Source organism: Argentina silus (assembly GCF_951799395.1).
Source record: "Argentina silus genome assembly, chromosome: 10".
NCBI classification, from domain to species: domain Eukaryota; kingdom Metazoa; phylum Chordata; class Actinopteri; order Argentiniformes; family Argentinidae; genus Argentina; species Argentina silus.
The window spans coordinates 14099207-14117644 of record NC_139664.1 but is presented as its reverse complement, the minus strand read 5'-3'; the positions used below and the strand labels follow the sequence as shown (position 1 = coordinate 14117644).

Sequence of the window (18438 nt, the reverse complement as noted above, 5' to 3'; positions counted from 1 at the left end):
TTGAGTACATTTCTCATCAAAAGAATACATCGTATGGCTTTTTAGGTTGGTAAGCAGCTTAGCGAAAGTGAAAGTATACGCGATTTTCTCCTATCACCATCAGATGGCGCAAACATACTTCGGGTTGTATCATCGTGTTTTGCCACTAAAATAAAAACCCCATCTATATTATGACCCAGACCCATTACTGATCTTAGCTCATTCAATATCATCAATAATGATAATTAAACATAAATACTAATTTTATATTTGTATATTTCTTCTTCTTACTATTCCCACTATAATAATAATAAGATTGCTATTATCGTTGTTTTATATTCTTATCATTATTATCATCATCATTATTGACATGATTAAGCTATTGTTATAAAAGGGTAGTAACACCTGCCATTGTTAAACACTTTTATGTCTTTGCGAAATATTGTCATTTTGTTTTTGTCTTCAACTAAAAAATGTCCAGCACTCGAGCAACGAGCCGCTGATGTTTTGCAATATTGACAAAACAGGAGAGTCGCACACTCGACCACCTAAAACGTCACTCACAACTGTCCCAACCAGCATGGGTTCATTCCTTTACACGCGTCACCCTCTGAATGGATCAATGGCCTTTTGTAATAAGAGGTTACAAGGTATAAAAGGGCAATTACAATGTCTCACTACCTAGGCTACATTGAAATGGTTGTACATGTAATTTCAACCTCAACAGACTTGAGTTCTCGACTATGTTTGAGGGAATAGAAAACTGAAAACTGATTTGCTTAGATAGTGGGATTGCCCAACGAGTTGCTCCACCCAAAGAGGATATGGGTTTTTGGAGCAGCGACTACATTGCCAAAAAAGAGACGAACTGGACTATTTGAAAGAGAAGTTCGGGGGTAAAGTCCTGTGTGTGTTAAATCACATGGCATTTTAAGCATGCTCCAAAGATGGCGGTAGCTACACTAATTTCTAGTAACAGAGTACAAAAAAGTGGATTTTTAGAGGTTTTGGTAAGGGATCGATGGCACAAAGTTTTGGTCAACTTGAACGAAGAATCCCTTACACTGAGTTGCGAGGACCTGGGCGAGAATGTCAATTTAAACGGCATCACCAATGGATCTTATGGGAGTAACACAAGTCACCCCGATCCCACGAACAGTCCCAAAACTGCGGTGAGGACAGCTTTCACGGATTTACCGGAGCAAGTGCCAGAGGCTATAGCCAACAGAAAACGATGTGTCAAAGTTATAAAGCAGGAGGTTGGGGGACTCGGCATTAGCATTAAAGGGGGAAAAGAGAATAAAATGCCGATACTTATTAGCAAGATCTTCAAAGGTCTTGCTGCGGATCAAACTCAAGCCTTGTATGTTGGGGACGCAATTCTGTCTGTGAACGGGGTGAACCTGCGGGACGCTACGCACGACGAGGCGGTGCAAGCTCTCAAAAGAGCTGGGAGAGAGGTGACTCTGGAAGGTAAGACAAGGATGAACTTCCATTCGATGGTCTCTTGGTAAACTTGGTGATGTCAAAACAGCAATTATCCGTGTGGAAGCGCAAAGCTTTACCTCATTACGCACGTGTAAAAAAGGCTAATCATTACTGCTCTCACGTAGTCAAGGGCTCGCATAATATCAGTTTGCGTACAAGTGTTAAACATCATTGCATTCCCTAAAATAAAGTCTGCCTATTTAAAAAATATCTTCTCGCTCTCCATAGATATAATTACAATTTCTTCTGTTAAAATGCATCAAATACCAGCCCCTAAAACAGTACACAGAATAAGAAAATGTCCTGTCCTGTTAGGGTATCCAGGTGACTGTCCATATTGCGAAATGGAATGCCTTGCATTTTTGAGGAAATTGGTATTATTGGACACCAATGCTGAATCCTGCTATAGATGTGATCCAGTTGGCCAAAACAATGAGCGCGCACGCACGCACACACACTTGAATACTTTATTTTCACTGTAAAGCATTAATAACCCAAAATAAAAGGTCATACAGATAATTGTCGATACAAGTAGCACACGCCACACAGCTAACACACACACACACACACACACACACACACACACACACACACACTCTCTCTCTCTTTCTCTCCCTAGCAACTGAAATTATTTTCCAATTAATCTAGATACATATTTTGTAACTATTGGACCTTGCATCAACTCTGACATTTTCACTGTTATGACAGACATATTCTCTCTCTGAGTGGACTCCCAATATTATGTTTCTAAACTAAGATTAACATCACACTCATTCACCAGCTATATAATCACAACTGCCCTTTTTACACTGTTGTGTAGGAGAATTCAATCCACATTTCAAAACAGAAAACATGTGGTGTGATGGTTAATTGTTACTTTGAAGCATAAACAGCTTCCCCTGAGATACTGCGATTATTACAGTAGAAGGAAACAAGGTCCCAGCAGAGTCCTATCATAAGCTCAGAGACAGTGAAGGAATGGAATGTCTTGCACAATGACGTTCCTCACAAAATAATATGTTCGTAAAAGCTCCATTGAAAGAGCAGATACGGCTATATATTCTAAGTTCGTGTGTTATTAATTAAGTGTGGGAAACTGTACAGGAAACAAGAAAATGATGTAAGTCTGTGACTATACATAGGACATATTGTATTTCATAAGATTAGGTCAAAGGAAGTGAAGGGAAGATGAGGAAACATCTGATTTCTCAGTTACTGGAACTGCATCCCCCTAAGGACATGGATGTTTTTTTTACCATGGGCCTTAACCTCACAGCAGAGCCAGCAGGAAAGTCCCACCTTACAAACAGGTTGGATAAACATTTTCAATCAGGTTTGTATTGCAGTCGCTATGTTAAATCCAGTGTAATACACCTGTCCTAAACATCTGACCAGTCTATAGACTATCTCTAGAAGTGAATCTAGTGGCCTCTTATTGAGCCCCTACTCCGTGCCTGTCACCACAGTTCACCTCTGTGTGAGGTTTCAACAGACAGTCTAGACTGAAACACTGCAGGGTGATTGATTGTGTGTCATGAGAGAAAGTCTCTTCACACTCTTAACGGCTGTTTCATAGTGAAGCATATAAGTTGTGATGATGAAGTGAATCATGCAAACCTTGCAAACCCACGCATCTGTTAAAAGCATTCTCAACCACTTAACACTCTATTACACATCCACTGTGTGATTTTGTGTTCTCTGAGTAATTCTCTTTGACGTCTCCTAAGTGAATTATTTGTACATCCTTTAACTTCTTATGTACATAAAAAAAAACACCTGTTTCTCAAGCACATATTTGGTGTTTTAAAGAATATTTATTAGGACATAGTTCATTTGAGGGGGAGGCATTCAATTAATTGTTTGTGCTTAAAGCACAGTCAATTTATTGAATGCCTCCCCCTCAAATGAACGATAAAAGCCTAAATTCTAGGCAGACAAAAAGATTCCTTGCCTTTTGTGCTGCAGTACTGTATCTACCTGCCTAGTGGATGTAAAAAGAGCCCCATTCTGCAATTAAAGCTTGTAAAAGGGGTCTTTTGTTTCTCAGCCATGTTCTTCATCCAACTGGTAGGCCTACATGTGTCAAATTAGCCACTTTCTTCTCGGGAGCTTAATGAGTATCTTTTTCTTTTTCATCAAACAAAGATTTCCATTCTCCACATAATGTAACAAGCTCTAATGACTCCCACTAGTTAAGAAAAGAACACAAAGAACGGGTTACGATTACACCTGATGCTAGGCAAAGATGAATTCAATGTGTTTTCAAAGACACACTGAGCTCTACAATAGCTTCTATTGTCTGGATTATAATTTTGAAGTAATTAATTGGACTATTAGCTTCTGTAGATTCTGTAAATGAATTGGAATTTGAACAGCTGGGTTTGGCGATATCTTTCATTCAGAATCCTCAGCCAATTCCATGAGCAAGCATTTCATAAAGGGATGAAGTGAAAGTATAGGCTACCATGTGTATTATCAAGTAAATGTGAATGATGAAATAGTTTCGGAGCTTTCAACTTCTCGTGTAAAAACCAGACCAAAGCCGTACATTTTCAGACAAGGCATTTAGAAAGTTTTAAACTCAGTTCAGAGCAGTATTCATGCACTCTTTATTCAACAAAACACATTCTAGACTTGTCTTCCTCTCACAAGCCTTATCAAAAAAGAAACATTTGGATTACATTTAAAAGCCAATATATAGAACTGGTGTTTTGGAACAAACAGAGAAAAAACAGGAAGTACACATCGGAATAATTATAAACATTGCTCCTTTTATTCTCTCCTCTGCGGAAACTGAACATTTATATTAGTGTTGAACACTAGTGATAAAAGTCACTAGAATAATTTCAAGTCACTGTCCTTGACTCATTCTTCAACATTGTTGTTTTGTTAAGTTTCACAATATGTTGCTTGTCATCAAAGTAGCTGCCTACACAAGGTCTATAAGACAGATAGCTAGAACTTGTGAACTTCTTGTGTGGCTACAGTAATAGCAGCTGTAAGGGTGTGAGTGATAAGCATAGAATGGAGATTACACAGCACATCACCACTGTAAACCAGCTCTTAACACTAGTGACCTGAGAGCAAAAAAGAGAGGGAAATAAAAAAGAGAAAAAAGGAAGAGAACACTCACAGTTCAGGGAGTCTGTGTGAATGACCTCACTCTCAGAGCATTCAGCTGATGCGTGAACTAATGACACAGCAATTTCAACAAAAGCATGATGAAACAAAATGTATGGAGCAATGATTTCTCACAGTGACACTATCAATATAGCTGCACCTATGCAATTCTAATTCACACTCTTCTTGACTCTTCTTCTTTTTGTCAGCTGACATGTTTTCAGCTTCACAGCAATTATACCTTTCCTATATTAAAATAATACAAACAGTGGGTGTAAACAGTTCCACTGCCTTTTGTAAACATAGGCTGAACACATCAGTGATCACATCACATCAGTGTTGCATGCCTTGCTATTTACAGTGGCGCTACCACGTGTTGATTGAATTCTTCAGCCCTGATGCATGTAGACTGACATCGTTATTGCAAGCTGAAAAACGTTATTATGGTAATACATCAGTCGCATAAAATCTAAATCAACAGACTTGACAAATGTTCTCAGTCTTTCATTTTGCCTCCAGGCCTCTTTGAACCACCTTCAATATGCTAAGGGTGTGGCGTACAGTAATTGTTGACACTGCAGGTCATATAGGCTGAGTGGCAGAGACAGGTTTGTCACTCACTTAAATTCCCCCAGTTGCAAAAGACTGCACTCTATTCTTGTCCCCAACTCCTAGACCGACGAGATGGGGGCTACTTCTCCTTACTCCGGGGGCAATCTTTTAATGAGCGACAGAGTTGTAGCGTGGCGTGTCAGACCACGATCTAAGCAGCGTGAAATGCAGTCACAGTGACAGACTGGGTTGACGTCGAGGCTAGCTGATTCCTTATCCAAGCCTAGATGGCGCAATACTTTCTGAGCACTAACTTTTGCCCAAGGCAGTAGCTAGCTGTGAGCCTATCTAAAATTCCAGAGAATGATAAGTAAGCGAAGACTAAAACATATATATATATATATATTCAACATTCATAATTGCAGCTTACCATCCAGCTTTCCGTCACAGTGTGTTTCGAATCGGGGCTTCTCCTCTGCAAGTCCGAGGTGCTATCCAGCGCTAGCCACTCTGGTGCTAACTATTGTAATACAGGTCCTTATTCAACAAAGTTTTGCCTAGTTGTTTGTCATTAATCAATTGCTCGGCTAGCCCTCTCAGTAATTTATTGTAATAACATGGAAGTATGCATCGCATGACATTATTTTCTATCTATCCATAACACAGTTGGTTGGTGATCAGCCACCCAATCTCCGAAATGGTTCTTTCCCGCTACTTCTTGCTACACTGTAACCTGGCACCCATCCGACTGCATTTATGTTGTTTATGTTATTATGTTTGTTTCCCCTTATGGCTAAGTATAATTTGGTAGTAGCATAACTGAAGAAATGTTCTCCCTGTCTATACTCCCAATTTATGAGAATGATGACATTCAAGCCAATTCGAAATGATTACTGTTCTATGTTTTAGATATCTGTTATGTGTTTATTCCTTATTGAAAAACAGGTGCAAATGCTTATCTGCCTGTGACATGTGATTAAAATGCTAGAGGGGAATAGTTTAGAAGAGTGTGTACACATTTCAACTCAGATGATTTGCTTATAGCGCAATTTATATGAGTGTTTCAGCAGTGTTTACAGGTAATATTTGACTCTAGTGTGGCTGTATGATCAATGTGTGATTCCAAGGTTGTGTGAATCTACTGAATGGGACGTCACATGGCCAAAGCTCTTAACTAAGGAAGGATTAGGCTGTCATATGGAATACTTCTAATTGCTTCACATCTTTTGGCCAAGTTCAGATTGACAGTTTTGGCATCTAATCCTTTGAGAAAATACATGTGTTCCCATGGAGGTACAACATCACATAATTAAGTTCACAGAAAATGTGAAAACTGTAATATCCCTTCTATGTGTCCTCTATCTATAGAATGATTTAATGCACAACAGTTTTCTCCACTACAGAGCTGATGCTGTGTTATTAAAGCAGAAGTCATCTTATGAATTATTCTGCAGTCTCTTCTATAGGATGCAAACTGTAGTTGATTGACATGGATTTTCCTTTCCAGCATAATATATTAGTATATTCCCATGTTCTCTTGTTGTTTCAGTGAAGTATATGCGGGAAGCCACCCCCTATGTGAAAAAGGGTTCTCCAGTGTCTGAAATAGGGTGGGAGACGCCCCCACCTGAGTCACCTCGGCTTGGCAGCCCCCACTCGGACGTCCCCATCACTCCTACAGTGTCCTTGCAAGGGGACAGAAGATGCATCCCCTTAAAGATGTGTTACATCACAAGGGGAATGATCACCCCTGACCCTGAGAACAGGTAAGACTTCCAGTGTAATCTGCACTTCTCAGTTGTCATGGTTTGGCATTGATTAACTGCCTCAGTTTCGCCACTGTACTGTATCACTCTCTCAACTTACTGGATGTCTGAGGTTCAATGTTTAAAGAGAGGGAGAGATGCCTAACTTCATTAACCACCATCGGTCCATGGTTTATATCCTCCACAAAACATGGAGATAATGGAAAAGGGTTTTTTGTCTTCGGCTTTACCCTTCACTTTAGGGATAGTTTAGTCCAAGAAAGACTGTTGAAGCAATGATTAGATCATTTTCCATATTGGGGGGCGGGGGGGGGGGGGGTGAAGCTGCTGTAATTGCCTGCAAATACTGTATGACAATTGCAATAACACAGCATGGAGATCAAATGTTTAATGTAAGTCTTCTCTATATCCATATACAGTATGTTTGAAGTCTATTTCACTTTTCAAGAGGTCATCCTTCCTCACATCAAAAAGCTGATGAGGACAACTTCAAAGTCCAAGTTAACATTGACTTCAAAGTTTGCTCATGTTCTGAGACTGCTAAAATCTTAGCCCCTACCAAAAGGATTTGAGAGTCTCTTGAGGGAATTCCTAGTTCTTTATTCCCGAACATACCTGATAAGAGAAAATTCAGACACAAACATTTTCTCTCAATGCAAAGTATTACTGAATCTCTCAATTGTCTTCCGATTTGTCCTTGAGATTGGGGTAAAACATAATTTTGCTGGTTATAATTATGGTGTTCATAGTTACAATATACTGTTAGTGTGTCGGCCTACTGTTGTACTGAGGCACGAGGTAAAGACTCTGCGGTTTGTGAAATTAACCAAACCATGAACAGGAAATCTAACAGTGACGCTTTAGACCACAACTAACCTATTTAATGAGAGGCAATATGGCTTACATTACTTTTACTAGACTCACTACAATGTTTGGGCCCTCTTTAAAGTACTTTCTTCATTTTGCACACATTGTTTACAGCTGCTAATCTGTGTGTCCTTTTGTTACTTTTCTAGTGACACTATAAGGTATTCTGAAATGAAAATGGGTCATCATCACTATTCTTCAGCAGTGTGTGATGTCAAGTGGGGTCATCAACACTCAAAGAACCAGATGAGGCAGTCCTGTGTTTCATTGTCCACCATTGTGTTTGAGTGATTCCATCAATCACTCTAAGTTTCCTGTGTAGACAAATGTACAGACTATTCCCTCCACCCTTCCAGGAAGAGGTAAACATGATTCTTGTGAAATTCTAGCACAAGTCTAATTTCTACCAAATATAGTATGAGCAACCCTGAATTGTCTACCCCCTCCACAAACAGCTGTTAAGTTTCCCTGACATGTGCGCTGCAGGCTTGTAGCTGATGGGCAGAGCACTAGTCACTAGTGGAAGTTTAAACAGCTGTTTGGTGGAGGAGACGTCTACGTCGCCCAGGAGAGGAAAGCGTTTCCTCTGACAGATTTACTGCAGGTTTTTCTATCTCACTCCCCACGTCTCCAGAGATCTGTTCAGTGTGGAGGCCTATCGTGTGTTTATACAAGGCTAAAAATAGACTTGCTTTGTATTTACTGTTTCAGTCTTAACTTAGGACATCATTGAAGATAGTACATGATAAAAGCTGAGGCCTGTGCAATGAGATGATTATGTATTTTTATCTAGATATACAGTATGACTATAGGTCTATAGATACATATTGTACATACACATGCATACATGAATGTGCTGTAAACATGGGATTTTATGACATAACTATTAATAACTATTCAATCTCGATAAGAATGTTCATGATGATCATACGGAAAAGAAGTACTGACTGTACTTGCACTGTTTTGAAGGATGCAGCCAGCTTTATTTTTATTTTTCAGTCGACGGAAAGCAAACAGGCACCACCAACATCGAACAAAAAAGGCATAGAAAAATTCGACACACCACTTTCAGAATCTGGCAAAGGCATCTTTAATGATCATGAAATTTCCCATGGCATTTAAGAGGAGAACTCCTTGGGCCCCTTCCAGGAACCTCTCTGTCTCTAACTAATGCAAACATTTCAGCTCCATATGACATCTGGCTTCTGTTTCTCCTGAATCAAGTCTCTTTTTTAAAGAGTTGCTATTTTTAACTGCAGGGAGCACCTGGGATTGATCTAGTGGATTGTTACATGAGGGTCTCCCACAGTCTATGATAAACAAGCAGTAGATTCATCATCAATGGTCATACTTTGGTCTGCTGTGAAAATGCATCTATCCAACCTTTCTTATTTATAATTTACAATAGAAAGGATACTTCAAACATGGTGAACTGACAGCCCACAGAAACTTGAGACAAAATAACATACAGTTATGAATCATCTCATGAATTAGAATTAATAGTTTAAAGCTGCATTGGACATCAAAAGGAATGTTTATCGTGTCCCTGTAGGTCAAATAAAGAGACTATAAAATAAGTTAATTTGTGATGTGGAGAACAATTTTTAATCACTAGTATGGACAACACATCAGCCAGCTTTTTAAATGTCTTTGCTTTGTGTTTTACAGGCAGTTGGAACTTCACTCTCCTGATGCAAAACACACAGTGGTGTTGAGAAGTAAAGACACAGCTACAGCCCAGGCCTGGTTTGGTGTCATTCAGTCCGCCACTACAAACCTAATCAACAAGGTGATCGCAGAGGTCAAAGAGCACATAGGAAGAACAGGAATTGCTGGTAGTCGAGAGATCCGTCACCTGGGTTGGCTGGCTGAAAAGGTACGCATTCCTCTTTATTATGTATACATGCCAAATGTAGACTTGGATGCGTGGGGTGTGTTTCTCATCCTGAAGCAAGGACTCACAGCACAGAATTTCTCATACGCATTTTGTGTTGTATCTTGAAACATGCACACACACACACACACACACACACACACACACACACACACACACAGAAGCACGCACACACTCACACACACACGGCTGCAAGACAAGCCTTGATAGCTTGCTAGGGATAGGGGGAGTCCAGACGTGCCTTCGGTAAGAGGTGGCCATTTCGATAGGGGGTGTTTTTATTTGTCAGCCACATGGAAGAAGATATATACAGTATATAGCCACATTTTTGAAAGATATTTCATTTTTTTCTTTTCTTTTTTTTAAAAGCATTTTTAGGGCATTTCTGCTTTATTGGGATAGAGACAGTAGAGATTGACAGGAAGGATGGGTGAGAGAAGAGGGATGACATGCAAGATATGTCGAGGGTCGGAATCGAACCAGGAACATTGCGATTACGTGGCATGCGCATTAGTGTGCTACGCCACCAAGTGCCCCTAAAGATATTTCTTTGAATGGAATGTTTTTACGGGAGTTGTTGTGTGTGTCTGTGTGTGGTCTCCATAGTGGGCAGTGGGCAGTGGCAGGCAGGGAATCCTGGGAACTCCAGTCACCCGCAGGGCCCTCTCTCAAACTTCTCAAGCCTCTGAACTACTGTACCTTCTCTCTCTCTCTCTCTCTCTCTCTCTCTCTCTCTCTCTCTCTCTCTGCTTGGTATGTCTGTAGTAATTATTATGAACCACTCATTGGTGCTACATGAGACAAACATGAGACAAACATGAGGTTGGGTATGCGTGTGTATCATCAGTTTATTACACCATTTCAACACCTTGTTTTGTCAACTCTGTTATTACTGAGCCAGTGACTGAATGAACATGCCAATTGTTGTCACCAGGAGCTTGCTAAGATCATGTCTCACTCCCACCTAAAATTATATCAGCTGTGACACATAAGCAAAAGGCCGCATAAACATTGTTATCCTCTGAACAGTGTAAGCCTAATGGATAGCTACTGTTACAGCACTGTATGTCCTGTCAATGTCTGACAAGGAACTCCAATCACCCGCAGGGCCCTCTCTCAAACTTCTCAAGCCTCTGAACTACTGTACCTTCTCTCTCTCTCTCTCTCTCTCTCTCTCTCTCTCTCTCTCTCTCTCTCTCTCTCTCTCTCTCTCTCTCTCTCGAAACATGCAGTTGTAGTGCTTATTATTATGCCTTGTCCACCACTATCTTTTAGAGAAATAGTCCAATAATGTATCTTTAAAATCACATTGTAGTGCAACATAATAGAGCTCCAGTCAAGATGCTGGCAGGCACAACCTCAGATTGGAGAGGCGTAGAAGTCAGAATTGGTACTTTTTAGTCACCATCCTCTCTACAGTAGCGATTGATCCAGGCTGATTTTTCTCAGCAAGACTGCAGGTTTTTTTCCCCCTCTAAATCCTCTTTTCATCGCTCTCTCATTAGGCAAAGGGTCGACACAGACAGCTAATACAGACATCCCTATACTTTGGGCAGTCTGCGAAGCGGCCACTTTCCAGGTTTTTTAATGAGGCCCTCTCTTAGTGTCTCTTATTACCGACCTACCGCCCCTCCCTGCAACTGTCTTGATGAATAATTATAAGGACCAAAGCCTCCAGCGTGTGGAGTGGCCAGTGCTGCCATCCAAGTTCCTTTGCGCAATGAGCGAGGCTTTCAACAAGGACTCGTTTGTGGCTGGGCTATTCTGCTGCTCTGACGCACTCAGCGGGGCTGGAGTCTCGGCTCAGCACTGTGATGGCGAACAGACCCTCTTGAGTTCAGCACGGTGATTGGATCAGATATCCAAGGCATTGAGGAAGGGAGAGGAGATGGTAATTTTACAGTACATCCCCCTGATTGTCCTGTATAACTGCTCTAATCCTGGCTTCAATTGACTTCGTCCATCCATTCTCATGTAATGGCCAATTATTCCTTGTTTACGATGGCATGTTATTTTTCATTTGATGATTGTTGCATCTAACTACTGTACATGGCTATGTGTGTGTATCGTGTGGTCTATATTTGTGTGTTCTGTGTATCATGTTAATATATATATATATATAATATGGTTACTTTAAGCAACATATGCTCATGATGTTATACGATTTGACCTATGATGACCAAAATCCTCTGTTCTCATAGCTGGCTGGGTACATCAAAGAGAGGCAACAGGCTTAGGATTCCATGGATCGTGCAATAGCTAAGCTTTCATAATGAGAATCGTTTTTATGCTGTATTATGTTATGCAAGCTGGTGTCGTATTTGGTGTCTTGAACTTTAGAGTTTATTCACAGGCCAAGAGGAATGTACGAACTCAATTTGCCTTCCTACAGTATGAATAATCAGTTTTATAGAAAAATACTCAGGATATGCTGTGCCCTTAAAGTGCCATTCAAAGTGCATTGGAAGGTTTATTGTACCAGACATTCAGTTTTTTCTCTTGCATAATTGTATTTACCAAAACACCCATGCCTCTTTTTAGTGGGACCAGATTACTGTAGCTCTCATGACTCACATCACTTTTTAGATTTTACTGTAACAAGTACAGTACACAAAACAAGTCCTGTCAGAAATGGGATTGTCCAGTTCTAGTGCAGACCTTATGTTTGGTAAATATGACCTTGATGAAAACATTTTGGTACTCCATTATACCGATATCCTCTGTGAAAATAAAGACCCCGCCCGCTTCTAACACTGTGTGTGTGTGTGTGTGTGTGTGTGTGTGTGTGTGTGTGTGTGTGTGTGTGTGTGTGTGTGTGTGCGTGCGTATGTGTGCGTGTGTGTGTGTGCGTGTGTGTGTGTGTGTGTGTGTGTGCGTGCGCGTGCGTTGTGTTCCAGACAGAGAGTGAGAAGCAACAGTGGAAGCCAATACTGGTGGTGGTGACAGAGAAGGACCTGCTCCTCTATGAAGGCCTACCTCGGATGAAGGAAGCTTGGCACAGCCCAGCACACACATATCCTCTGTTAGCCACAAGGTAAGCAAAACTCATTACTCCTCTCCGAGCCACGCGGGGGTGAGGAGAGCATCCACCCTAAATATACCAGTTTTTCTTGCAACCACATGGTACAGTAATCCTCTACTCCATACACACCTACTGTACCCTCTATTAGCCAAACGATAATCAAAACACAACCAGCCACATGGTACACCACACCCTTGGAAGATGTGGTGCCACTGGACCCAATCCACAGTATGTCTCCAGAACTGAACACAGCCATGGTCTCTCAGTCAACGTTGCATTGATTGCGGTTATATCTGCTAAACATAGGCCCACTGTAACTTATCTCACCTACTACATCATGGATGGAGTGTTGCCTTTTAGGATTCTGTGATGTCAACTATTTTGTGAACTTTATGTGAGAATGTTTCGATGGGATATAACAGAATCTGGGTCTGTGTGTCAATGTAGGCTGGTGCATTCTGGTCCAGACAGAGGCTCCCCCCAGCCAGGTCTAGAGCTGTCCTTTGCCACTCGCACAGGCACCAGGCTGGGGATAGAGGCCCACCTCTTTAGGGCTGAGACCTGCAAGGACTTATCACTGTGGACAAGGCACATTGTTACTGGATGTCACACCTCTGCAGAGATGATCAAAGAAGTCACCACCAGTGAGTACTAACTGACCCACCCTTATGGCTCTGAACACACGCACATAGCTTGCTAGGGGATAGGGGGGTCCAGACGTGCCTTGCATTAAGAGGTGGACATTTCGATTGCGGGTGTTTTTATTTGTCAGCCACATGGAAGAAGATATATACATATATTTAAAGATATTTCTTTGAACGGAATGTTTCTATGGGAGTTGTAGTGTGTGTCTGTGTGTGGTCTCTGTAGTGGGCAGTGGGCACAGGCAGGCAGGGAATCCTGGGAACTCCAGTCACCCGCAGGGCCCTCTCTCAAACTTCTCAAGCCTCTGAACTACTGTACCTTCTCTCTCTCTCTCTCTCTCTGTCTCTCTCTCTCTCTCTCTCTCTCTCTCTCTCTGTCTCTCTCTCTCTCTCTCTCTCTGTCTCTCTCTCTCTCTCTCTCTCTCTCTCTCTCTCTCTCTCTCTCTGTCTCTCTCTCTCTCTCTCTCTCTGTCTCTCTCTCTCTCTCTGTCTCTCTCCCTGTCTCTCTCTCTCTCTCTCTCTCTCTCTCTCTCTCTCTCTCTCTCTCTCTCTCGCTTGGTATGTCTGTAGTAATTATTATGAACCACTCATTGGTGCTACATGAGACAAACATGAGACAAACATGAGGTTGGGTATGCGTGTGTATCATCAGTTTATTACACCATTTCAACACCTTGTTTTGTCAACTCTGTTATTACTGAGCCAGTGACTGAATGAACAATGCCAATTGTTGTCACCAGGAGCTTGCTAAGATCATGTCTCACTCCCACCTAAAATGATATCAGCTGTGACACATAAGCAAAAGGCAGCATAAACATTGTTATCCTCTGAACAGTGTAAGCCTCATGGATAGCTACTGTTACAGCACTGTATGTCCTGTCAATGTCTGACATGGAGACACATGGACCTTTTCTTTTAGAGACTGTGACATTTGATAAATCATTGTAATCTTTTATTTACGTTGAGAGGTTGTTGATATTATTACAATATTTGTTCTAAGAATAGATTAACTCTACATCATGGTCTGGGCAATGTGCCATATTTGGGATTTCAGTGGAAAAGGCAATTTTGGCACCAAAGCCATATTTCCATTACCTGCAAAGATTTTGCTGTTGTGCTGGAGTGAAACATGACTGTAATACAATTTGATGTATAATTGAGTTTGTAAGAGGTATGAGAGATATTGATCGGGTACTTGACAAGGAGAGGTAACTCTCATGATGTTCCTGTTCTTTTCAGTGGTCTTCCCATGGAGGTATTGTCTATTTGTTGTTTGGGAGAAGCCAATAGAAGCTATTTTGTTCGAGGTTAATGGTATTGGTTGAAAGACCTGCTGAGCCAGACTGTTGACCTGAGGGGTTTACGATGCCATTTGTTTGTTTGATGACAGTGTTCTAATCTGTGATGTTTCCTAAGCACACAGAATCACCAGGAAATAATGCAGGCGAGGGGGGCTCATTCTTGGCTTGCCGTCTACAGTATGTCCTGCACTGTATGTGATGTTTGAAAAGCGTCTGCACTTGGGAAAACACTAGACTCAGACCCGATACATTGTAGGGGTAGAAAACATTTCTGCCCGTAAATTAGCTTCTAGGGATCCTGGTAGTTATAGTAACCAAACTTGATCCGTCTTGGTTGAGGAGGTCCCTGTGTTTTGCCACTTATCATTGGGGCTGAAAGGATGGTCTTTGTTTTGGACTGAAAGCATCTGTGTGTAAATCCCCTCTGGTGGGAAAGTCTGAGAGCCCCGTAGATCAAGCATTTCAGGTAGGGAGTAGTATTTCAAGCACTGAAGAAAAAGAAACAATGCCTGAGAGTTTTTGGTACATATTTCCAAGAAGTCTTTAACATTTCGGAGCACCACCCTGGTATTTCTGGTCATTACTAGTAATTCAAAATACCAGAAAGATTCTCTAATAGCAATGTTTGGACAACCCCAAGAGGTCCTTTGTGAAACCCTCTTGCTGGGAAGCAGTGTGCTTGTGCTTATCAGTGCAGCCGTCTACCCAGGCTTTCACAAAAGGCTACATTTTGAAAGAGGGGCACACAAGCCTTGGAATTAGATGTCCATAGAGTGATTTGCAGAGCTTTACTGGAACAAATGTTAAGTAGTTGCAGAAGAAGCATGTTGACACTCACACAATAGACAAGGTAAATCCTGCTCTCAGCACATGAGATAATGTCTGTTATGCGATGTTGAGGGCTGTAATTGAAAGCATGGGAATAGAAATATTTGATACATTGTGTGACATATTGCAAGAGAAAGACGTGGATTGAAAATGATATAGTAAACAAACAATTATGTGCAATTGTGGTTCTGCTTTTCGCATAAGATTGATATAAACTGAGAATAGCTTTGTTACTTTACATGTTATACATATTTGTGGAAAAAACAACTTTTGTAAAAGTGGAATGATGAGCCAAATCACCTTGCTAGAGAAAACAAACGCAAGGCATCAGATCTCTAATTATATGTTCCACCCACTGCCAAGCAGAACACAGCAAATCTTTTACAATCACTCCCTTCCTAATATGGTCATATGTTGCTGCAGTGCCTTGTTTTGACCCAGCTGTTGTCCTGTTTCAGGCTGCATGTACAAGGGCCAGGAATGCCGCCTGGTCATCCACTATGAGCAGGGCTTCTCAGTGCTGGCGGAGCATGAGGAGGGAGCCCAGCTCAAGCCTCTCTTCAGCTATCCCTTCGAAAGGCTCAAGATGTCCTCTGATGATGGGGTCAGGATGCTCTTTTTGGATTTCAGTGGAAAAGAGGGTGAAGTGGTGAGTGTGTTTTTTTGTTATTGTTCGTTCACACTAATACAGTACAGGATGTATTGCGTTGTGCATCAGTCTGTCCGTTGTAGCAGTAGCATTGTTGACTATTGTCTTTACCAGGAAAAGGACCAATCTAAACAATGGTGAATGACATAATACATGAGACACAACATTTCATTATCGATGAAAACCCCCAGTTGAGTCGCATGTCATTGGTATTACCCTACCCAGCCACAGCTAACGCAATGCAAACAAGTTGAAACATGTTTCACAGAATCCCCTATAGCCTACATTAAACAGGATATGATTCATGCACATATTGAATTACAGTCCATCAAGTCCCTCTGTCCATGAAGATATTGTGTGCACACAGAAAACGTAAGTACTGTGATTTGGCATCTAATACACTCTCCCATTGAATTTTCAGCAACTGGACCTACACTCATGCCCAAAGCCTATCGTTTTCATCCTACACTCCTTCCTCTCAGCAAAAATCGCCAGGCTTGGCTTGTTAGCATGAGGATAATGTTTACCGCCACATAGACTGAACTGTTGCCAAGTCTACAAAGGAGGACATGGACTTAATGGAACTAAAAGGACCGAAGAAGGAGATGTACAGCGAATCAGACACAGGATCTACTCTGATCCAGAGTATAACTTCTCAAGATGAATGGATCATGTTTCAAACTTTGATTAGTTCCTTTGTGTATTTAACACACAAGCATTACCAATGACATATCCACAGTGTGATTGTAAACAATCAGTTACACAACAAATTGTTTTGTTAAAATCCTACGTTGTAGAACAAGACTAATCTATTACTTTGGTACTAAAAATACTGGATGTATCATGTACAGTTGCATTCATCTAATGCTAATTCCTTTGTTTGGCATAGAATTCAGCACTTACCGTTAACTTAAATTGAAAAGTTAAGGTGAAAAAGCTCTGCTACAGTATAATGGCTGCTTGAAATGTAGAATTGTCCAATGCCTTTGGCAGCTTGCAGAATGAAAAGGCTTTCGTTTTTAACTGACTTAATGCACATAAATTACATATTTAAAAACCTCAAATTGTCGCTGGTGTGTGTTTTCATCATTTGGTTGCTCTTGTAGCCTAAATGCAAACTCACTGATTTACAAACAACAAAAACAAAGCAACATCACCACGCCCTGACCCAAAACACAACAGATAAATGTTATCACCAAGTAGGACACACACCCATTTCTCCTGATGGTGTTTGCATGGCCTGAGTAATGAGCTGCCGTCCAGGGCACTCACACACAATTGTTTAGTGTTAGAGCCACTGTCCACAGCTTGGAGCCATCATTTTGCCAAACTATTCACAAGGGGCATTGATAGACATTGAATGTCAACCTATGAATCAGGGTCCCGTAGTGTTTCCAAGTTAATCAGCAATTAGTGTGGCCTTTGTTGGGTGCTGAAGGCTCTCAGCAGTGTGCACCATTGTAGGAATATGGATTTGGGGTTGAGCAGGGGCCTCTGTGGGACACCTTTTGTATTGCCTCCAACTACTCCTACTGCATTCCTGAGGATGTGACAGGTTCTAGCAGGTTCCTGGCAGTGGTTGTGTTAGATCAGGATAACGGGTCTTGGGGTTCCACAGTTTGCAGTTACACAGTTACACAGTTGATCCAGGGTTAATGAGAACAGAAAGAAAGTATAGTGTAGATAACCCTTGTGATTTCCTTCCAGTAATTGCTAACCGCTTGATGAACGAGTCCCTGGCATCGGTCACAAGGGGGGTTAATCTTTTCTGTCAAGTGCTACACATACAGTAGTATGTATGACCTTTCTTTGATGCAGAATATCATCTATGAATGAGGACCTACCTCCTATTTCAACTGTTTGAACTCAAACCCGGAGACTCTTTAGATGAATCCTGCAGATCTCCAACCCTCATTTTTATCTTGTCAAGTCTCAAGTGGTTACATTTCCTTTTACACGATGTAGCCACTGTGTCTTATATTAGGACACAACATGGGAAATAGTGCTGAAAACCTATAAGTGGGAAGGTCCAATGCAAAGAACACTCAGATTGCATGGTAAGCCTCGAGAGGTTCCAAGGTTGCCAACGAATGGCACGACCTCTAGTTCCCATCATCTCTTTTATACCCAAGGGAGAGAACAATACTCCTGTGTGGGACAGGAATGTGCTGGCTGGTGCTGCCAAGTCCGTACCCCCCCCCCCCCTCCCTGGGATGGGAACCTGGTAATAAAAGAGATGGGGTGGGTGGGTGTCATTCCACAAACACGCACTACCAGTCAGTCCTCTCCTCTGTTGTCTAGAAGGCGTTTTTTAGTTGGCTTAACAGA

The 18438-nt window shown here is 41.4% G+C and overlaps 1 protein-coding gene across 1 annotated transcript; it reads left to right on the top strand.

The window, feature by feature from the left end:
• Positions 1-681: 681 nt before the first annotated feature.
• Positions 682-17165, top strand: sntb1 (syntrophin, basic 1). Its single transcript, XM_083678226.1, has 7 exons — positions 682-1452; positions 6689-6905; positions 9441-9648; positions 12564-12700; positions 13136-13332; positions 15920-16110; positions 16532-17165. Exons 1-7 carry the CDS (start codon positions 927-929, stop codon positions 16622-16624), a joined length of 1569 nt encoding a protein of 522 aa, XP_083534352.1. The 5' UTR covers positions 682-926; the 3' UTR covers positions 16625-17165.
• Positions 17166-18438: the final 1273 nt, after the last annotated feature.

Coding starts and splice junctions, on each gene's coding strand:
- sntb1 (XM_083678226.1), top strand. CDS start 927: ATGGCGGTAGCTACACTAATTTCTAGTAACAGAGTACAAAAAAGTGGA. Junction 9,649..12,563: donor TGGGTTGGCTGGCTGAAAAG/GTACGCATTCCT, acceptor GTTGTGTTCCAG/ACAGAGAGTGAGAAGCAACA. Junction 12,701..13,135: donor TATCCTCTGTTAGCCACAAG/GTAAGCAAAACT, acceptor GTGTCAATGTAG/GCTGGTGCATTCTGGTCCAG.